This window comes from Myotis nattereri (assembly GCF_964212035.1).
Source record: "Myotis nattereri genome assembly, chromosome: 2".
NCBI classification, from domain to species: domain Eukaryota; kingdom Metazoa; phylum Chordata; class Mammalia; order Chiroptera; family Vespertilionidae; genus Myotis; species Myotis nattereri.
In genome coordinates this window covers 153,564,678-153,588,105 of record NC_138076.1, presented here as the reverse complement: position 1 = coordinate 153,588,105, position 23,428 = coordinate 153,564,678, and the positions used below count along the sequence as shown (strand labels likewise).

Sequence of the window (23,428 nt, the reverse complement as noted above, 5' to 3'; positions counted from 1 at the left end):
GACACTTTTTGAGTCTGTGAACTTCTACCAGAAATATATAGCATTCACATCGTTCCAGTGAGTAACATTTAACATACCAATTTTTTTCAAGTGCACAATGTCAAAAATACGTACAGGCCTTAAAACTGACGGTAAAATATAAATGCCATAAGTGATTAGTATATGCTATGGGGAAAAAAGAGCCTTTTAAATATTATGTTAAATTTTAATGTCAATAATCACAGAAATAAGTGATGTTGGTATTTGAGGTCTTTATATTCCAGCAGTCTGAAGTCACCGAGTCTTATCAAAATAGTGCGTTTTTAGGCACATTGCTTGCTCTTTTCCTTTGGGAATCCGTAAGTAATGTAGCGTGTTTAAATAAATGGGGGTTAATTCTTTATTTGTTTTGGAGATCAGATGAGAAACCATTCTTAAACATTATAAAAATATACCAGACGACACACTACACAATATATTTCTACCTGTCAGTAAGCAGTGGCAATATTAAAGGGTCATTTTCTCCACCCTTCCTGGCTATCAGAACTTACCTGGCCTGCGGCTTGCCAGGTAAAATTCATGGAGTGGATATTGACAGGAATAGCTGGCATTCTCTGTTGCGCTTTTCTGAAATCATGTGTGAAGGGGGCCATTTTTCCCTCTGAAACAATCAGGATATCTTCTTCAAATCCTGGTTTTAGAAAAAGAAACAAAACTATCAAACTAGGCGGACTTACAAGAATCAAAATCAGCACTGCATGCAAGAACACCAAAGAATCAGTATGGTTCATTGCTTTCCACAGAGCACCTGCCTTGGTGCCGACTCATTTTCCTCTGTGTGTGACAAGAATGATGCCAACAGGCACATGCTTTCAGGGAGAAGGAGTGTTAACTGGTGGTAACAAATGCTGGGTCCACCTAAAAACAGAGGATTGTAGAAACCAGCAACAGCAAGATCCGAATGTTAGGTGAGCCTAAGTTTCGTGAGAGAGAAGTTTATATGCTTTCAGACGGAATAGCTCATTAGAAGGGGGGAGCAACCTTCCTTGGAAATGAAGTTTAAAAAACATGCTAAAGTCGTGCATCTCTCCTTCTTTAATGGAAGAGTCGGAAAGAGAGGGAAGATCCAGGCAGAGGAAGGTGCTGGGCTCTGGCGCCTTACCTATGAGCACTCTTGCCTGGTGAGCATCGATCCACAGGTACAGGCTCTCCTCCCGCGGCTGCCCGACCTCCGCCCGCAGCCCCAACAGGCAGGAGAGGACGCTCCAGAGCCCGAGCGCGGCGGCAGGAAGGGCGCTGCTTCGGGCCATGCTCGTCCGGACCTCCTCGCTGGTGGCTCTCGCCGCTGGAACTCCTCCGGCCGCACCGACCCCAACCTGCGGCGGTTCAGCGGTCCCTCCGCTGTTCCCGCGTAGACGTCTGCGCGCGAAGCGTCCAGCCCCGGGCGAGTGAGCCTGGGAGAACCGGGCGAGGAGGAGGAGGGCGGGCAAGAGCGGCGCGAGCCGGGCTGCAGGAGCGGGCGCAGGAGCGAGAGGGGACAGCAGCGACGCGAGGCTGGCAGAGCAGCGGATGCCAGCACGCCCGGCGAGACCCACAGTCGGAGGGTTAAATACGGCGAGAGGGGAAGAGCGGGAAGGGCGGGCGCCAGTGGGGTGCGTGTGAGCAGTGACGAGGCCCCGCGAGCCGCCACCGGGGGGCGCTGCGGAGCGCGCGGGGGGCGGGGCGGCGCGCGACCCCAGCGGCTGCGTTTCCCCCGCGGTGGGCCCAGTGGGAACGCGTGCAAAGGGGGCGCGTGGTGGAAGTGGTTGCGAAAGGGGTGTTGGGAGGCACCCCGAGGACTACACTCGCCTATGATTCCAGCCAGGCGAGGCAGGGGCGTCGGGAAATAGAGTGAGCTGAGATCTCAGGGCTTAATTGAGCGCGATGATGATGAAGGCGGGTCCCATTTCTACCCTGATGCTAAAAGAAGGCACATTTTCTCCCACTTCTCCCTTTCCGCCCATCATTCCTCTCTCTCTCCGCAAAGCCATCCTCTCGGATCCGCGCTATGCTGACATGTTGCGCGTTGCCCTGCACTTAAAACCCGAATCTCCAGCGTCCACTGCTGCCCCGATCGCAGGCACTGGGCTGGACTCGGGGCGCGGGCTTTCATTCTGCATTATCAGACACCCTGGAGGGTGCTTGCACATCGGGGGAGGCCCCTCTCTCTGCTAACCGGGCAGCGCCAGGAAGAGTTCCCCGGGCTCTGGGTGACAGGAGTCCCTGACCCCCTAGGGATAGGGGTCCCAAACGTTGTGAATATCTTTATATTTACTGGTGTTTCAAAAAAAACTTGGAGGCGTGCTCTGGTCCTGAAATCACAGGCGCTGGAGGACAAGCCCAAGGCGCTGGTCTTGCCGTGGGAAGGGCAGTTGACTGGCAGTGAGCTACAGCCTCACACACCCACCCGACCCCAGCAGGAAGGACTTAACTTTCCTCTTACCCAACCCCTCGGATGAGCAAAGAAAACAGAAGCAAAAGGTTGGGGTTATTTTTTATTTTTAAAGAAAGATTTCAGACTCCGAAAAGGGTTGTTTTCTTCTCTTTGTTCTTTAGTACCCAGATGCTGCGACAAATGCCCAAGGATTGAGTGTCTGGGCTGGGGCGGTGTTTCGGTGCTTTGTGGACAGTTCAAGAGGGAAAAGCAAACAGAAACAACAGAGGAGAAGCTGAACATGTGCACACATTGAGTTAAATAAACGTCAGGTCATGAGAGGTTATTAAATGTTAGGTCGTGAGAAGTTACTAAAAAGAACAGAATATGCGGTTCCAGTTATGAAATATTTTCAGTTGTACAATTGTTAATCTTTGAAGAGATTTAAATAAGCCCATGACTATTTGAACTTACAGTGTCTTAATTTTAAAAGGATTTTTATTTGAGGTGCTTACTTAATCCTCACAACTCTTTTAAGTAGGTACTATAATTATTTCCATTTTATTGATGTGGAAACAAGGCTCAAAAAGGTCCAATAAGTTGACTGTGGTTACCTAGCTGGTAAGTGGCAGAGTCAGGGTTCAAATCCCAGGCACAGTGATTTCCAAGCCCATGCTCTTCACTGCTATACCTCATACTGATAAGTAAATAATATTTAAGTCTGTTTGAATCCAAAACGTCACAACTCTTCTCCCTTTAAAATAAAAATAGTTAACCTCTTTTCAAAAATTTCAGAAAATGTTCATTTATATAATGTATTCATATGCATTGGTCAATCTTTAAAACACTTTAGCATTGTAATGCCAAGTGCCTCCTAGGTAAAGATAGTTTCACAAAACAATGGACATTTTCTTTGACTCCAGAAAGTGTGGTTTTAATTGAAATTTTTGACTTAGTATTACTCAAGCCCCTATGGCTCTTGGTGCAAGGACGCCCTCTACAGGTTGTTCTAATCAAACACCAGTAATTAAAAAATAATCCATGAAATGTCCTTTTTGCTAGAGAAAAGAGGTACTCAATTGCCTGATTCAAATTCCCCAAAGTGGGGTTCTTCTGCAGCAGCGGAGCTTGGTGCTGGTGATAATGGGAATATATCTTGCTCTAAAGAATTATTTTTCCTTCCAGAATGGATGGTCTCTATTCACTTCTCCCCAACAGTGAACAATTAGAAAACTCATATTTTATTATAGAGAAAAAGGTTATTTTAAAAATCTTGGATTTGAACCCTTTTGGTTCAAACTTATGTTAGGCACTGGTCAGATACTTTCAAAAGTAACCGAGTATGTCTTTTGAGGGGAAGGTCCATCTAAGAGCTAAATCAGGCTTGACTTTCTGTTGTTGAGGAGCTGTGAAAGTGGCTTTTGTTTTCATTCAGAATGCAGTGATGTGTTTAAGTTTCTCCACTCATAAAAATACAACAACATCTATTTGCACATGATAAAAATTTGGAAATAATGTGCTAGGACACAATGTATTATCAATCAACTTTGTTTAGTTTGGAAATTCTACCATTGATTTTCCAGTCCATTATCCTTCCTTTCCTTGTGTAACTTATTCTCATCAATTACATTTGCAGGCAGGTTTATTTATTCATTAACTCATTCACTCATTCCAAAAAGATTTATTAAGCACCTATTTTGTGCAAGACACTGTCCTAGAAAGTACAGGAAAGACAAAGGCAGTAAGAAGCATCATGAAACAACATGAAAAACAAAACAGGACCCCAGCCCTTGAAGACCATTGGAGTTAAAATGAGTAAGACAAGCACCCAAGTAACCATAATGGAAGGCAGAATATGGTGACTGTTGACAAGACAGAGGACTGGAAATTCAAAGAAGAAATCTCATATCTGGGATTCTGGAAGCTTTTTAATTAATTCATTCAAAAAACATCAACAAAGTGTCTGATGTGTGCCCTGTATGGGCACAAGGGAAAGGCAACTAAAAAGACAGCCCCTGCTTTCAGATTCTCAGTCTAACAGGCAAGAGTGTTACGAATGGACAATAGGAATGAACACCACGATAGAGATGTAAACATGGTATTTGGGGACTCGGGGGAAAGTCTCTTGATGCAGATTGTGTTGTGGGAGGACTTCCTAGAGTGCAGGGTACTTGAGCAGCCTTAAAGGTTAACGGGCAATTGAACATGCAAGGGAGGGAAGAGAGGGAGGGTTGACCATGCACAGAGAGCGACAACAGCAAAGACAAAGAGACTAGAGAGGGAATAGAACTATCAAGGATCTGCCAGTAGCGCTCTGCAGTGTGATGAACCTGGAGTGGGGGGAAGAGGGAGTGGCTGGATGAAGCTAAAAAAGGTAGGTAGGAGTTGGTTATGGAAGATTGTGCTGAAAAGAATCCCCCAAATTTATGGAGAGACATTGTCCTCAAGGAGGTGAAGCGTAACTGCCCACTCCTTAAGTATGGGCTGTGCAGAGAGACTTCCTTTCATAGAGTTCAGTATGGAAAGGGGGTGGGGGGTAACTTTACAATGGAGAGACCTGACAGCTATTACCTCATCTAGGTGATCAAGGTCAACACCAACAGTGATAAGTTATGTTGACAGTATGTGCCCTTGATATGGTGTGATGAGAATAGCACTTTACTTCTGTGGCATGCTCCTGAAAACCCATAGCCTCTGTCTAATCATGAGAAAAGTATCAGAAAAGCCAAATTGAGAGACATTCTACAAAATATCTGATGAGTAATCCTCCAAACTGTCAAGGTCATTAAAAACAAGGGAAGTCTGAGAAACTGTCACAGCCAAGAGGAACCTGAGGACACATGACAACTAACTGTAATATGCTACCCTGGACAGGATCCTGGAACAGAAAAGGGACAGCAGATAAGAACTGAAAAAATCTGAATAAACCGTTAATAATAATGTATTAACCCCTAGAGTGCCGGGGAGCACAATTGCGCTCCTCCTGTCTTTCGCCAAAAGTGCCGGGAGCACTATCAAAGCTTCGAAATGGCATCCAGTTCTAAGTCTGCTTTTATTAGTGATGATGATATTGCTAAATATGTCAATGTAGTAAAGGTTTCCTTAAGTTTTTGAATATGTAACTTCATTTACTTGCGATTCATAATTTTTTTCCTAAACTGCTGTAAAATCAGCAAAAATGCCTTGGCAATTTTAGCATAGTTCCTAGGATATTGGTTGGCACTCAAAGGGTTAATATTGGCTGATTAGTTATAACAAATACACCATACTTAATGTAAAATGTTAATAATAGGGAAAACTGTGTATGGGGTAGATGGGAACTCTCTATACTATCTTTGCCATTTTTCTGTAAAGCTTTTCTAAAAAATGAAGTTTAATCTACACTAATAAAAGACAAAGATGCTAATTGCCCATACCTTCACTACGCCCAAGCCACGCCCACCAGCCAATCAGAGGGACTATATGCAAATTAACCCAACCAAGATGGCGGCCGGCAGCCATGGAGCTGGAGCAAGCAGGAGGCTTGGTTGCCCTGGCAATGGAGGAAGCCAAGCTTCCTGCCTGCTCTGGCCGGCTGTGGCCTCCGCAAAAGGCAACAAAATTTCAATTATAGAAGCTAAATAAATCCCAGATACCTGCTTCCAGCCAGCCTCCACTGGGAGCTTGGGTGGCTGGGGGATGTGGCCAGCTGCAAACAGCCACCAGCCACTCACCCAGGCTGGCCACACCCTCATGGGGTAAGGGTCCCCGCTGAGGGGCTTGGCCAGCCTGCATACAGCCATCATCCCCTCACCCAGGTTGGCCAGGCATCCCAGCGGAGACCTCCACCCTGAAGGGGCTGTGGCCAGCCTGAAAACAGCCCTCAGCCCCTCACCCAGGCTGGACAGGCACCCAAGTGGGACCCCCATCCTGATCCGGGACACCCTTCAGGGCAAACCAGCTGGCCCCCACCCATGCACCAGGCCTCTATCCTATATAATAAAAGGGTAATATGCAAATTGACCCTAACAGCAGAACGACTAGGAATGACTGGTCACTATGACACACACTGACCACCAGGGGCCAGACGCTCAATGCAGGAGCTGCCCCCTGGTGGTCAGTGCACTCCCACAGGGGGAGCTCTGCTCAGCCACAAGCCAGGCTAACAGCTGCCAGTACAGCAGTGTGGTGGGAGCCTCTCCCACCTCCTCAGCAGCACTAAGGATGTCAAGGATGTCCGACTGCAGCTTAGGCCTGCTCCCTGCTGGCAAGTGGACATCCCCTGTGGGCTCCCGGGCTGCCAGAGGGATGTCTGATTGCCAGCTTAGGCCCAATTCCCCAGGGAGCGGGCCTAACCCAGCAGGTGGTCATCCCCCTAGGGTTCCCAGACTGCAAGAGGGCACAGGCCAGGCTGAGGGACCCTCCCAAGTGCACAAATTTTTGTACACTGGGCCTCTAATTTTAAAATTAAAGGTAAATACCAAGATGCATTCAAAACACTTAGCTGCTGACTTTTCAAAATCAAAAGATTTCTCATAGCCGAAACTGGTTTGGCTCAGTGGATAGAGCGTCGGCCTGCGGACTGAAAGGTCCCAGGTTCGATTCCGGTCAAGGGCATGTACCTGGGTTGCGGGCATATCCCCAGTAGGAGATGTGCAGGAGGCAGCTGATCGATGTTTCTCTCTCATCGATGTTTCTAACTCTCTATCTCTCTCCCTTCCTCTCTGTAAAAAATCAATAAAATATATTAAAAAAAAAAAAAAAAAAAAAAAAAAGATTTCTCATAAAAATTTGGAATTCTAGCTTCCTAAGGCCTTTTTCTAGCTTCTCATGGCTTTTCTAGGAAAATATAAGCCTCTGTCAATGTTCCCTCCTTACAAGGGGATGTATGTGAGTAGGGACTGCCATTCAAACAGGGCTAGCGCTCTCTAATTCTTACAGTTACAGTACTCCTCTATGGAGCCTTCTTCACTCATCTACTTGACTTGCTGGGCTTCGTTAGGCATCTGAGTTGTGGCCTGGAGAAGAGGCTATGGGACAGGCAGGGAGAAAGTACCTCAGGGCTAAGGGGACTGGAAGTGTGGTTGTGTAGGAACAAGGGCAAAGCCTGCTGTAGAGGGGGATTTGTCAGTGCCATTTCTGCCAGCCACTCTGCATCATGGTCTCAGCCAAAGCTGACTTGGTCACTACTGGTGTTGAGATGGAGATTGAGGCATATCTGCTGCACTATAAGAAAGATGGAATCAGGCCCCCTTATAGCACACTGGCATAGAAAGGGGGACATAGATAGATAGTGAATAGAGCAAGTAGCCAAGCATTATATATATGTATGTATGTATGTATGTACTTATGTTAATCCTCACCCGAGAATATTTTTCCATTTACTTTTAGAAAGGAAGGAAGGTGGAGAGGCAGAGAGAGAGAAACACTGATGTAAGTGAGACACATTGATTGGTTGCCTCCCTCACACACTCTGACCAAGTCTGCAAAGGAGGTACATGCCCTTGACTGGAATCAAACCCAGGACCCTTCAGTCCACAGGCCAATGCTCAATCCACTGAGCCAAACTGGCTAGGGTGCCAAGCATTATTTTTAATGCAGTTCTGTTTTTAAAAGAGAAACAGTGTGTGTGTGTGTGTGTGTGTGTGTGTGTGTGTATAGTTAATCTATATATATAAAAGCTTAATATGCAAAGTGTCCCCTCAGGAGTTCAACTGACTGGGAGTTCAATCACTCGCTATGATGTGTGCTGACCATCACGGGGCAGCACAGAACAAAGGAAGGCCCTGCTGGCAGCCAGCAGCTGGGGAAGGGAGGCCCCGTCAGCAGCCAGCAGCTAGCAGCTGCTAAGGACCCTACCTGTGCATGAATTTCATGCACTGGGCCTCTAGTATGTATATAAAACTATGCATAGAAAATATCTAAAAGGTTACATGCCAAAATAGTTCCAGGAAGTTATCTATGGGAAGTGGGACCTGGGACTATGGAATAAATTTCACTTTATGCACAAATATTTTCTGATGTTTAAAAAATGTAATTAAAAGCCATTTTTAAGAAGAGAAAGATCCTTCCTTTCCTGCTTCATCAGTGTCTCCCAAAGTAGGCAGCTGTCACCGCCCTAAGCCAGCACCTCTTGCTATGCTGCCTGCATACTTTATCACTTAAGAACTGTACATCACAACACATGACAGCTCATTACTGAAGCACAGCACAGCTTGAGCATTCCTCATCAGCCTGGGCAGCACTCTAGCTATTCTTTCCTCACGTGATGGCATTGCCAAGCAACCTACCACATATCTTGTCTTCCACAAACCATATCCATTATTTTCTGTTCATCCATGCTGATGCATCCCTATGACACTTAACAGAAGTATTTCTTTTATGGTGGAGGAAAAGGAAAATAATTTTATTGCACAATAATAGAGAAATGGAAAACAAAGTACAATACCTTCATAGGATGAAATGTTAGTGAACTATTAAAATTGATGTTCTGACATATGTATTTAACCATGAAATTATCATCACAACCAAGATAATGTACACCAAGCATGTCAAACTCGTGGCCCACAAGCCACATGCGGCCCACAATGAATATTTTTGTGGCCCAGCCAATATAATGGTTTGTAAGAAACGTTTTAATAAAAATTTCATAACAATTTTTACAATATCCTGTTATACATAATTATTAATAACGAACTACAACGGTTGCCAATGACTGATTACTATAATCGTGTTGCATTCATTTCCCTTAACACGCCTTACGTGCAGGTGCACCACTTCTCTCCACTAATACTAGCAGCGAATATTTTAGCAGCCGATGGGCACGTCATTAGTCTTGGACTGACTTGGTGTGCCAACGGAATATTTTGCTTTCGGAGAACAAGAAAAATAGGTTTATTTGCATTACACTTATTAATTTATGCAGTTATTTAGTGCCTGGTAAGTTAATGTTCAAAAAAATATATTAATTTTTATTAAAAGGTTCTATTATTTTATGTCAACAATTGCTCATTGATTTCAGCCCTTTGTATGCAGCATGTCTCTATCAAAATAAACCTACGTTTCTATGAAAATTGAAGCTTTTGTTTTTTTGCGGCCCTCATAAACTTAAACCTTGTTTATTTGGCCCATGTTAGCATTTGAGTTTGACATGCTTGGTGTACACGATCCATCACTCCCAAAAGGTTAAAAAATAATACACTTTAACTATGTGCAGTTTATTATGTGTCAACTGTATTTCACTAAATTTGTTTTAAAATTTTTAAAGAAATTAAAAAATATTAATGTTTCATTAGGACACAAAAAGCACTATCCATAAAAGAAAGAATTGGTAAAATGGATTATATTAAAATTAAAAACCTCTTTTTATCAAAAGATAACATTGAGAGTGAAAAGAGAAGCCATAGAGTAGGAGAAGATACTTGGATATATAAGACCCTTATCCAGAATATATAAAGAAATTACAAATCTATAAGAAAAAGGAACTCAGAACACAAATGCGTCATTTCAATAATAACTATATAATTCATTTGAAACTGCAGAGCCCCACCAGTAGCTGGTATTTTATGAGTTCTAGAAGCAGTGGTCTGAAGAGCTGACTCAAGGCCTGGGTATGAAGCTGCTCGCTCACCTGTGGATCTGCGGCCATCCTCAAAACAGCAGTGAGAGGGGTTTCTTGATCACTGATCTCTGAAGTCTACAGAGCATTATGAACTTTCCCCCAATTCTTCTCTCCAATTTACCTGCTAATCTGAGTTCTAGTCCTTCACCCATTCCTACTTCCAGAAAGTTATCACAGACACAGATATCCTAGGACACAGACACCTGAAGCACTGGAAAGTCCCATGAGTACTATATATGGAGGAGCTTAATTCATAATGAGCCTCAAAAAAGCAGCAGGACACTGTTGACATAGCTTTGATAAGGCTTTTTTGCCTCAAGCAGGAGCAGGCACATCTCCTCATCCATCATTTTGAGAGGGTTGTTTTGGTGTCTATGTGACTCCTACCTCCACAAAATCACTCTCACACCTTCCTTTTCTGACTCTTTCTCTTTCTGGTGAGGCTGAGGAATGGCAAAGACCTAAGAGGTGGGGTGAAGACATTTAGTTTGTATATCAGTTGGGAAAAGAAACATTCTAGAAAAAAAATTAGGTGAGCATCTGACCATTTTTCTAAGAAAAACACCAAAGATATGTTGATATGTTTGCTAACTTCTTTCTTTCTTTCTTTCTTTCTTTCTTTCTTTCTTTCTTTCTTTCTTTCTTTATTTCTTTCTTTCTTCTTTCTCTTTCTTTCTTTTCCTTCCTTCCTTCCTTCCTTCCTTCCTTCCTTCCTTCCTTCCTTCCTTCCTTCCTTCATCTATCTTTATATGGTCTCTGTACACATATAGCTACATATCTATAAATATGTTTCTATATATCTATATTCTATATGTTCAGAGATACAAGAAACAACATTAAAAGATAAATAATATGTTGAGGGGATAGATCCAAGATGACGATAGAATATGTAGAAGTTACACTCACCTCCTCCCAGGACCAAACTGGAATTACAACTAAATGTAGAATAATCAACCTGAATAACCAACTGAAGACTAGCTGAACAGAAGTCTTACAACAAAGGATTTACCAAAAAAGCCACATTGAGACTGGTAGGAAGGGTGAAGACAAAAAAAGGGCTGCACTCACTCCCATGGGCAGTGGCTGAGAATCGGGATATCACAGATGCAAAGGTTTCCCCTGAGGAGTGTGAGGTCTCAACCCCACTCCGGGCTCCCCAGCCCAGAGCACCAAAGCCAGGAAAAGTCACCTACATAACATCTGGCTGTGAAAATTAGGGAGGATTCTCTCCATCAGGGAAAGATGGGAGTCCACTAGACACTCAGGCGGCCTCTTAAAGGGCCAGCATACAAAATCTCACTTATAGCCACTCACACAGGGCTCTGGCAGAGGGAAGGTGGAACAGACTGGAGCTGTGTGAGGAGCGTCTGGGGTTTACAGCTCCAGAGAGAGAGTTGAAGGGACAGCCATGGGGGAGTCCCTGAGCTGAGTCCCTCTCTCACACTGCAGATGCCACCTTTCTTGGATTGAGCACTCCCCTCCATACAGCATTAGTCTGGGGCCGTGGTTGGCAAACCACGGCTCACGAGCCACATGCGGCTCTTTGGCCCCTTGAGTGGGGCTCTTCCACAAAATACCACGTGCGGGCGCGCACGTACAGTGCAATTGAAACTTCGTGGCCCATGCGCAGAAGTCGGTATTTTGTGGAAGAGCCACACTCAAGAGGCCAAAGAGCCGCATGTGGCTCGCAAGCCGCAGTTTGCCAACCACTGGTCTGGGGGAATGCAAGAGCCCCACCCTCTGAACTCCCTATCAACCCACCCTGTGGAGCTCACTCCCTAGGGAGGAGTTAGCTGTCTGGACCCAGGGTGTAGAGGTCTGGGCAGATTTAGGGGAGGTCAGTAACTGAATTCTGTGCTCTGGGCTCCACACAGGTTGCCCAAGGCAAGTCACAAGCACCAGAGTCCCTCCCAAGAGGCCCCAGAACCAATAGACCCAGCGGTAAACTTCAGACAACATCAGAGCAGGATCCAATTAGTTTCACAAATGGCATATTCAAAGGGAGATCTCAGCAGGCTACAGACCACGCTCAGTCAAATTCTACCTGCACAGCAGCTAATACATGGTGGTTGGGGTCAATCCAACAGTCAGCCTACCTGAGGGTAAACCCCATGCACAAATGGTCAACAACAAACAAGACTCAATTACAACAGGAGGGCTCACTTAACCCACACAAGGGACATTCCTGGTGCACCCAGCTCAGGTAATCAAGAAGATAGCAGTACTGAGTCCCACAGGACACCTATTACAAAGACCGCTCTACCAAAACTGGGAGACATAGCAGATCTACCTAATACACAGAAACAAACACAAAGAGGCAGCCAAAATGTGAACACAGAGAAACATGCCTAAAATGAAAAACAGGAGAAATCTTCAGAAAAGCAGCTAAATGAAATGGAAGCAAGTAATCTACCAGAGATAGAGTTCAAAGCAATGGTTATAAAGCTGTTCAAGGAACTTAGGGAAAGAATGGATGAAATCAGTGAGAACTTAAAGATATCGTAAGCATGAAAAAAACAAACATAGAAATCATAAAGGAAAAAACAGTCAGAAAGGAAGAATACAATATCTGAAATGAAGAATACCCTAGAAGGGATAAACAGTAGGTTAGAAGAAGCAGAGGATACAATAAGTGATTTGAAGACAAGGTAGCAGAAAACACCCAGAGAATCAAAAAGAAAAAAAAATAATTAAAAAACATGAGAATAGTTTAAGGAACATTTGGGAGAACATGAAGTGTAACAACATCTGCAGCATAGGAGTACCAGAAGGAGAAGAGCTAGCACAAGAAGTTGAGATCTATTTAAAAAAATAATGACTGAAAACTTCCCTAACCTGGTGAAGGAAAAAGACACAAAAATCCAGAGAATTTCAAAAAGATGAACTCAAAGAGGACCATACCAAGAGACACATTATAATTAAAATGGCAAAGGTTAAAGACAAAAAGAGAATCTTAAAGGCTGAAAAATAAAGATAATTAGTTACTTACAAGGGAGCTACCATAAAATTGTCAGCTGATTTTGCAACAAAAACATTTCAGGCCTAAAGGAATTGGCATGAAATATTCAAAGTGATAAAAAGCAAGGATGTACAGGTGGTAGGGGGGTGGGTAAGAGATCAACCAAAGGACTTGTATGCATGCATATAAGCATAACCAATAGACACAGACAGTAGAGGGGTGAGGGCCTGTGCTGGGGGGGTGGGAGTGGCCAGGGAGAGGTCAATGGGGGGAAAAGGAGACATATGTAATACTTTAAATAATAAAGAATTTAAATTTTAAAAAAGCAAGGACCCACAAGCAAAGCTACTTTACCCACAAAGGTTATCATCTAAAATTTAAGGAGAAATAAAGAGCTTCCCAGGCAAGTGCCCATTAATAGCTGAGTGGATAAAAAAGCTATGGTAAAAAAAAAAAAAAAAAAAAAAGCTGTGGTACATATATATGATGGAATATTACTCCACCATAAAAAGCAATGAAATTTTACTATTTGCAACAGCATGGATGGACTTAGAGGTAATTATACAAAGTGAAATAAGTCAGTCAGAGAAAAACAAATACCATATAATTTTAGCTACATGTGGAACCTAAAGAACAATGTAAATGAACAAACAAAATAGAAAAAGTCTCATAGATACAGAGAAACTGGTGGTTGCCAGAGAAAAGAGGGGTTGCAGGACTGGGTGAAAAAGTGAATGGATTGAGAAGTACAGATTGATAATTACAAAATAGTCATGAGGATATAAAGTCAGCTTTAGAAAAATAGTCAATAATGCTGTTTTAACTACGTATAATGTCAGTTGGGTATTGGAAACACTTTGTAAAATACATGAGTGTCTAACCAGTGTACACCTAAAACTAATAGAAAATAATATTGACTGTTTTTTCAAGCTATAATTGAAAAAAAAAAGTTTTTTAACTAAAGAAAAAATATGTTGAGGGGGAAGTTTTGCATTCAAATCTTTTATATAAGGTGATTTTTGCTAAAGTTGAAAGAGAATATCCCAATAGAAAATGGGTACAGCTTCAGGTAATTGACATACACATACAAATAAATGAAAATCTATGGTCATTTAACATTTTAAAAGATATCCAGAAATTCAAATAAAAACAATGAGATATTCTCTTTTACCTTTTGCTAGAGTAAAGATGAAGACGACTCACAGCATTTGCTGTTGACAAGTGTAGAAAATGATGCAATCTTTCTAGAAGGCAATATAGTATCTTGTATCAATGTTTTATATAGGTATATTCTTTAACAAGAAGTTTTACTTCTGAGAATTTATTAAATAATTAGATATGCATAAAACATATATGAACAAGAATTTCTTGACAAACTTTTCAATATTAAAGAATTAGAAATAATGACCACCAAAACTGAATGAGTTTTGTGGAATATAGTGGAATGCCATGCTGCAAGTTAAAGTGGCATCTAGTGGAATCTGTGGACATAAAAAGTCCTCATTATTTTAAATTTTTTTAAAAAGAGCTGCAAAACAGCATGAATGATTGTGGTATAATTACAGTATAAATACACTATGGTTTAAAATATGTCTGTCCCTAGCCGGTTTGGCTCAGTGGTTAGAGCGTTGACCTGCAGACAACCTAAAGGGTCCTGGGTTTTATTCCAGGCAAGGGCACATGCCTGGGTTACAGGCTCGGTCCCCAGTAGGGGGCATGCAGAAGGCAGCCAATCAATGATTCTCTCTCATCATTGATGTTTCTATGTCTCTCTTTCCGTTCCTCTCTGAAATCAATAAAAATATATTAAAATAGTAATAATTAAAAATAAAATCAAGCATTCAATGAAAAATAAATAAATACATAAAATATGTTTGTATTTTAACGTATTTGGTGTATATCTAGACACTACTGTGTGAATAGTTATTAATATTAGATGGTTATGTTTCTCCAGATTTTCACTTTCTTCTTTATATCATTTGATTGTGTTATTTAAATCTTTTATAATAAACAGGTATTAATAAGAAAGAATAGTAAAGTTATTTCCCTTTGTTTGAAAGATATTTAATGGTTTGGGGTTTTTTTCAAGCAAAGAGATTGAATCAAAATGTCATGCTCCCCGTGAATGATGACTGGGAATCTGCAATAACATTATTAAAGGTTAGCTATCAATGAGCTTGATAAAATCAGGTTTTACAAAAACCTTTCTCATTTTTTGCAAGAATACCAAGGAATTACATGCTGTTTTGAGCCTTGTTTACTATATATTTACTGTCTCCACAAAATTTCTCCTTTTCTTTAGGCTTTTAGAACTATTTGGGAAGCAATGTACGGTAATGGAAATAATGCAGATTGTGGATTCAGGATAGCACGCCCTCCTCCACCCCCCACCCCCACCCCAATAATTGAGTACATGTATTTAAGGACACTTTGATTGATTGGCTACTTCAACTCAGATTCAGTGTAAGTAATACTTCTGGATTTAAACTGCCTAAAATATAAAAGGAACTTTATGAGTGCCTGTTAGATATAAATTAAAAGGCAATGTAATATTTGAATCCAAATGGCTATGGTTGGTTCCCTCTTATAAGTTATTAGCCTCTTCCAACTTACTACAGTCAGTCTGCAAAAATTTACTCTTAACTCAGACTGTTCTAATAACATGAATGCCTTGGACATTTATTACTAATATTATTTATTCCCAGGAGGAAATTTTGCTTTGCTCTCTGGATATTGCAATAAGACCTTTGCCATATACTAGATGATAAGGGCATAGGTCTACTTCTTCACCGCGCTATGCTCACAGTAGCAACTAGAATCTCAGAGAGCACTGTGACTCTAAAAACTCTTCCTATATTCAAATAAACAAAAACTTCATAATTTAAAACTTGTACCAAGGATTTTATAATATATATTGTGGAAGTTGCCTTATTGATAACTGATAACCACAATAAGAGTTGAATTCTTCTATCTTGCACTCATTCTTTTTTAAAAAATGTATTGTTGACAGTATTCAGGCCTGCGGGGGAGACCCCCACTCCCTCCCCTGCTCTTAACTCCCCTCAACCCAGCCCCTGCACCCCCCACCAGGCCTTCCCCATACTATTGACCGTGTCCATGGGTTATGCATATATGTTCTTTAGTTAATCTCTCCCCATCCCTTCCACCCCCTGCCCTATTTTGCACTCATTCTTGAGAATTCTCAAGTTTCGTGAAACATCTTTCCTTGGGCCATCTCAATATGATATATTTTCTTTCCAGTTGTGGGAATAATCAAAATTTTTGAATGCCAGATTATGTGATTGGCTTTATTTAGGTAAAATACTGAATACCATTTGCACCCATAGTAACCTTAAAAATGTGCCCTCATGAATTTTTTAAAGAACACATTTAAAATTTCAAGGGAGATTAGCTAATTATGAAAGTAAGGTTTATTGAGGGGGCAATACCTTGGCAGAGTTAACACAAAACAGGAAGTTATGTTTGTGCAGACAAATCTGAGTTTTGTTACTTTTAAGTTGATCAGGACCTGAGCGATTGCTTCAAGTTAAGCAAACTCAAAACAGAACTGGGATAAACCAAAATGATACTTTATTGATCTCTATTATAGGAATATATTTCTAGAGATAGAATGCAAAAGTCAGCACTTCAAGACCTTCCTTTCCAAATATGAAGGTACGTGCAGAATTAAATTGGTAAACAAAAGATAGGTAAACATTAACACTAAGATGAGAGTATTGAATGGCACAAGAGTTACTTTATCTTAGCCATTGAGTCACTCACTAGGAGGCATTTTAGAAATTTGTGGGGGTATTATTGGTTATTACAATGATTGGAGGGAGCTTTGGGCTCTTACAGGGTGTAAACCAGGGATGGTAGATGTCCTCCTATGCACAAGACAGGACCATACATGAACAGTCCCACAGTCTACGCATCTTTTGATTACCCTGCTGGAGATTCATGTACATGAAAGCTCGTTTAAAATTATCTGAACCTAGAAACCTAGCTCCATTTTACATATAAACATAGTTTTTAATCTACACTGAATTTTCCACAAACACTACTACTGGGAATAGTAAGATTCTGTGAGAGGTAAGATTGTGTTTTGTTTTGTTTGGATCTTTACCAATAATTATTCACATTTTGGAAAAATCACATCACACGTCTGCTCTTTTCCTGTGCTTTTTATCCATAATAGCTTCTGATCTTCATACTTCCCTTAAAACCAAATTTTTTCATTAAAGTAAATGCAGGCATCTGATTACTTGATTAGGTCAAGAGTAGCCATGCTCAACCATATTCATTTCAAATAAATAATATTTTATAGTTGATTTTTTGCTCCCCTTATAGATATTAGAGCATTATATTTATTATTTTCGAGATTTTGTGTGTCAGCGTAGATAATATTATCTTTTAATTCTATTTAAGGATGGTAAAGTGGGAATAATGGAATACCTATTATTTTTTAAAAGGCAGTTTTTGGTCAGTCTGTAAAGTCTATATACTGTGTGATTTGATTTATGTGACATTCTGGAAAATCATTATAGAACAGGGGACACATCGATGGTTGCCGGGGGTTAGGGGTTCCCAAGAAGATTTATTACTAAGGGACAGCATAAGGGAGTTTGGGGCGTGGTGGGAGAAATGTTAACTATTCTGAATCTTGATTGTGGTAGGGATTACACAACTCAATGCATTTGTCAAACTTATAGACATGCCCACTAAAGAAAGCAAATTTTACTGTTTATAAAATTTTAAATGCTTAAAAACACAGGAAACACACACACACACACACACACACACACACACACACACACACACACACACACAAATAAAACACAGAAAATAAGACAACCAAAATGGTAGTGTTAGGTCTCAGTGTTGAGAACCGCTGAGCTAGGTAGGCATAGAAGCCACTGCTGACATTCTGCCTCCACAGGATTGTTCACATCTCTAGAGACTGAATGACTCATTCTCACAATTCTCCTGTAAAGTGTCCAATAGGTAGAGAGAAAAACATTTTTTATAGAATTCATGACAATAAATGAACTACATCTCAACCAGCAAGTTATTGGCAGTTAAAATTAAAACCTAGACACTTATTCTACTGGGGTTTTTTGTTTTGTTTCGTTTTCGTTTTTTTACCACACTGCCTTACTAGTTTTGTGCTAAATGGAAGAATTCTGTGAATTTTTAAGTTTTTCCATTCATTGCTGGTATTACACCTTTAAAGTAAAGTAAAATAAAATACCAGGGCTCATATTATACTACCACCTGAATTTACTAAGAAAGAAAGAAAAAATGTTTTCTTAATAACATCACTTACATTTCTAGAAGAAAAATGTACTTCTATGACAGAAAATACATCTCATGTAAAGTGTTTACAATAGGTCAGTGTTTTGGCTAGGGTGTTAAAGGCTTTTTGCCATTAATAGTATTTATTCTGCAGCCTTCTGAACCTACTTTGGGAAATTCTAAGTTGTAGAAATGTTTAGTTCACTTACTGTAGGCAATTAAAATGGTTAACAGAGAACATTAACTAATAAATGCCTTAATTTGGGTAATACCCAAATAATAGGTGTCAAAATGATTATTAGTTCCTTAAATTTTCTTGCCTAACAGCCATTCAACCAATTAAGCTACATGAGTAAGTAACAAGAATATGACATTTAGATAATCATTAATTGATACCTATGCTAAGAATCTGTAATTCATATCCAGTGTGCTGGCTTTCTTAAAGAACCAAATAAATATCACTTTAATAAATTGCTTCACAGCCCAGCTGTTATGGCTCAGTGGTTGACCTACTAGTATATATAAATCATGGTTTGATTACCAGTCAGGGCACATGCCCAGGTTATGGGCTCAATCCCCAAAGGGGGGGCGTGCAGGAGACAGCCAATCAATGATTGTCTCTCATCATTGATGTTTCTCTCTCTATTCCTCTTCCTTCCTCTGTGAAATCAATAAAATTATATCTTTTTAAAAAGTGACTTTTTAAAGGTAAAATAATAATGCATTGTGAAGTTTAAAGTAAAAGATACAAGAGCAATAGCACAAAGAATAAAAAGGAGGAAACAGAAGTATACTATAATAAGGTTCTTCATTATATGTGCTTAGTACAATGTTATTTGAAAGTAGACTGGACTAAGTTAAAGATAAATATTGTAAATCCTAGGGAAAAAACACATAATAAAATCAAGAGGTATAGTTAACAAACTAATAATGGAGATAAAAATGAATATACAATATGAAAGATGAACTTGGTGGGGTGCGAGGGCAGACTACCAATAGCCATCTCAGGCGGTGACTTAAGAAAAATTGAATTTATTTAGGGAAAAGAGATGGGGGAATAGGATATCCAAAGGGAAGGACAGCACAGCACTGAGCCAAGAGGACATTGGGTCCCTGATGGCAGCATCGACCCCATGTCCCCAACAGGAAAGCCTAGGCTGGGCTGCGTTGGCTCACTTGGAGACAGGTTCGGGGGGAAGCCTGGGACGTGCTGCCACTGCCATTGCTCCTCTGGTTGCAAGTCTCAGGGGGTCCCTCAGAGGTAAGGGGCTACGTGCCCCTGGGGGAATAGCGTACTCCTTAGAGCGAGAGTGTGCACTAGGTCCTTTGTCCTGAGTGTATTTATCTCTTTCTTGCAGGTGGAAATCTTAGGACAGGTCTCAGGCAAGGGTCTTAACAGAAAATTCACCAGTTTTCCAGGTGTGCGCTTTCAGGATCGTGGTCTCCACTGATTGGTCGGTGCCAGGGCAGGGGGTCATTAGTCAGTGTAGCTGTTCCTGAGGCAGCCACAGTGCTGCTTGTCTGGTTTTGCTGCTTTTCTGGGCCTGGAGCTGGAATACAAGTAAGGCCTAGATGTTATCTTTAAGAAGGAAAGGTCAGGGGGTCTAAACCACATGACCAGCGAGATGCTAGGGGAGGATAGGTTACCCTGGGGGCGAGGTTCTTGTTTTCCCAGTGTTGCTAGGCATCTGGAGCTTTCTGCCCTGGTGAGTTTCTGTACCTGGCCCATCGTTCTTGCTATGGGGGTCTGTGTAGCACAATATACAAGAAGTGGAAAAGGAATGTAACAAATAGAAAACAAATGGCAAAACAGTACATTTAAAGCTAACCATATCTTTAATTACATTAACTATAAATGTCTAAATATTCCATTTCAATGGCAGAGATTATCAAATTGGATTTTAAAAAGGAAGACAACAGTGCTGTCTATTTTTTTAAGTATTTTAAGTATGAAAATTCAGGTAGGTGAAAAGTAAAAGGGTAGCAGACACTATTCATAATAAAGCTGGAGAGGCTTTATTAATATCAGAGAAAATTTATTTCAGGACAAGGAATATTACCAGAGGTCATTGTTGAAGCTGGATTTTAGTTATGTGGCAGTTTATTACACTATGCCCTCTACTTTTGTAAATGCCTGATATTTTTCATAATAGAACATTATACATTGAAAGAGGAGAAATATGTGTTAAAACTTTTTTTCTGTATTAGACTGAATATGCCCATCACTTATTTCAGTTACTCACTTTGAAACAAAAATAGCTTTTGTTGTGGATTTGTATTACCAATCTCATACTACAATGATCTACTTTTTCCATTTTCTATTCATCCAATTTCTCTTATGATTATAATACATACATTTTTGAAATAATGATACCTATGGGTAATAGAAAAGGTTAATAACTCCCCTGGTGAAGGTAGATATTGGGTTCTCAAAAGCTGTGGTTGGATTTCAATTTTATAGAGTTCTAAAAGTTACTACATATTTGAAACACTGTATTGAAATTCACATTTTATAGCTATTTTTCAAATACTCCAGAACAGAAAAGAATATTTTCCATTATTAACAGAATATTTTTCTTTTCTTCCTTTTATTTATTTAGTTATTTATTTATTTATTGGCAAAAAAAGAGAAGCAATTTGTACACTGCCAGACTGAAAATGGCATATAATTTACATGACAATAAAACATTTCACAGGGAATTGCTATAAATGGCATTTAGCCCAGCAGAGAAAAAATTTTGTCATTTAATTCCTGTCCTGATAAATAACAAGGGTAATCGTTATTTATCACCCTTACAGGAGTTTCATATAGTTTATCACAGATAGGCAGTATTTCCAATCCCAGGCAAGGTTTTGTAGATAAGCATTAAGCTATTATTCTCATATTCAGAAGTCAGAAACAAAATACATCTATGCATAATCTTTTCTAAATTCACTAGGTATCATTCAATAAATTTCCATCAGAAAATGAAGGATACTATTAAACAGAATTTTACCAAAAATACTGTAAGCATACAACATTTTTGTTATAATTTTGATATCCTTTATGAAACCATAACAAAACACTTACACAAGGTAATATGTTAATGTTTATTTAGCGACTGTAGAGTGCCAAGTACTTTTATGTTTAAATTTTTACCATGGGTATTTCAAGAGAGATTTTAAAGTGGTTTAAGAGATACATTGAATATAACTGGATGGCATACATTTTCAAGTGTTAATGTACGAAAACATTCAAACATGTAAAGAATTTTTGTGAGTTTATTTGAGCCAAACTGTCGACAATTGCCGGGAAGCAAAAATCTCAACGTATTGGGACAATACTCCAGTGAATGGCAGATTTCCACCTATTTTTATAAATTACTATCAAAGGAGGAGACGTAAGTGGGTTACATGAAATCCACTGGTGATAGATTAGATGAGGGAATTTGTGGTCTGTGCCCTGGCACCATTGATTGTGCCCTGAGGGATCCGGAAAAAGGGAAGTTTCAGTTACCCTGACATTCCACAGGTATGTTATCTTAGATGCAAAAAGACAATAGGCTCAGTAAAGACTGAAGTTGACCTTTTGTCAGGGAAGATACTGGCCTAGGACATGACCACCCACTATAAACTGCTTTTTAATTACAAGGTTTTAACTTCAGACCATCCTTTGTGGTTACTTTAGGTCTCTGAGTTTGTAAGACCGCCATGTAGGCCTTCCCTGAGCTAGTCAGGTTAGCACGTGGCCTCTTTTCATTCACACAAGCCAGGGACGTAAGCTCTAAATCAGAACATATAATTCACTTCTCTGCTTCAAACTGTGCAGCAGCCTCCCTTCCTTCTCTGGGAGAAGCTTTCCAGCTGCTCTCACGGCTCCCATTAGGGGTGGTCAATCCTGGCTGCATACTAGAATCTCCGGGGGCTCTTTTAAAACCTGCTGTTAACATAAGCAACATTCAGACCCATTAAGAATTTTTGTGAGTTTATTTGAGCCAAACTATAGACAATTGCCAGGAAGCAGAATCTCAATGCATTTAGACAATGCTCCGGAGATGGCGGTTTTCATCTATTTTTGTAAGTTACCATCAAAGGAGGAGCTGTAAGTGGGCTACATGAAATCCACTGGTGATAGGTTAGGGAGGTGGGAGAAAGTAGTGGGGAAACCTCTGGGATTGGACAAAAAGTAAAAGATAGACACATGCTTCTTTTACATAAGTGGGCGTAGGGATAGTTAACAGTCAACAATTAACACGATAACAGCAACAATGAGGGAATTTGTGGTCTGTGTCCTGGCGCCATTGTTTGCTTCCTGACAGTCCAGAAAAGAAGTTCCAAGTTACCCTGACATTCCGCAGCTGAGCGGGCTCTGCAGGTGATTCTGATTGCACTCAGGGTTCAGACCCTCTGCCTGTGCAATCGTGCTTCCCCAGCACAACACCCCCTACCTCTCTGAATTTCTACAACTTTCCCAGAGCCAGCCACACTGGCTCCACACTGATCTTCCAACCCATTGGTCACACTCTAGCTCAAGACCAGCGCAGCTCTTATTTCCTCTTCCCGAAATGTTTTTCTCTCAGACTTCCACAAGTCTTACTCCCTCATCTTCTTCCAGTCTTTGCTCAAATTCATTTTTGTGGTAAGAGTTTTCTGTCCCTCCCTGTTTTAAAACAGACCCTCTCTCCACCTTGTTCTGAGACTCTCGATCTCTCTTGCCTGCTTTCTTTTGATTTGTAGCATGTATTCATCATCTGTGTGTGTGTATTTTTTGTTGTTGTTGATCCTCACCTGAGGATATTTTTTCCATTGCTTTTCAGAGAGATTAGAAGGGAAGGAGAGAGAGAGAGAGAGAGAGAGAGAGAGAGAGAGAGAGAGAGAGAGAGAAACATCGATGTGAGAAAGACACATCGATGTGAGAAAGACATATCAACTGGTTGCCTCCCCCACGTGCCCTGACAGAGTATGTGCCCTTGACCAGGAATTGAATTGAACCCGTGACCTTTTGGAAAGTAGGCTGGCGCTCTAAACATTTAGTCACACCAGCCAGGGCTGACATATCTTTTTTACTTATGCACGAAATAGTCTCTCTTCTCCCATCTCAGCACTCCCTAAAACTAAGTTCTGTCTGTTCTGCTGTGTCTCTAGGGTCTAGGATAGAGCCTGGCACTTACTTGGCATTCTGTGCATCTTTGTTAAATCAATT

At 40.8% G+C, this 23,428-nt stretch overlaps 1 protein-coding gene across 1 annotated transcript in view; it reads right to left on the bottom strand.

Annotated features, from left to right (window-relative positions):
- The window catches only part of WIF1 (WNT inhibitory factor 1), a 77,449-nt gene extending 75,791 nt beyond the window's left edge, over positions 1 to 1,658 (bottom strand). Inside the window, exons 1-2 of the mRNA XM_081084506.1 lie at positions 1,142 to 1,658; positions 531 to 670 (exon numbers count right to left, since the gene is read on the bottom strand). Of these exons, the coding sequence (XP_080940632.1) occupies positions 531 to 670; positions 1,142 to 1,289 (288 nt within the window). The 5' untranslated portion in view covers positions 1,290 to 1,658. The remainder of the gene's footprint in view (positions 1 to 530; positions 671 to 1,141) is intronic.
- Between the last annotated feature and the right edge of the window lie 21,770 nt (positions 1,659 to 23,428).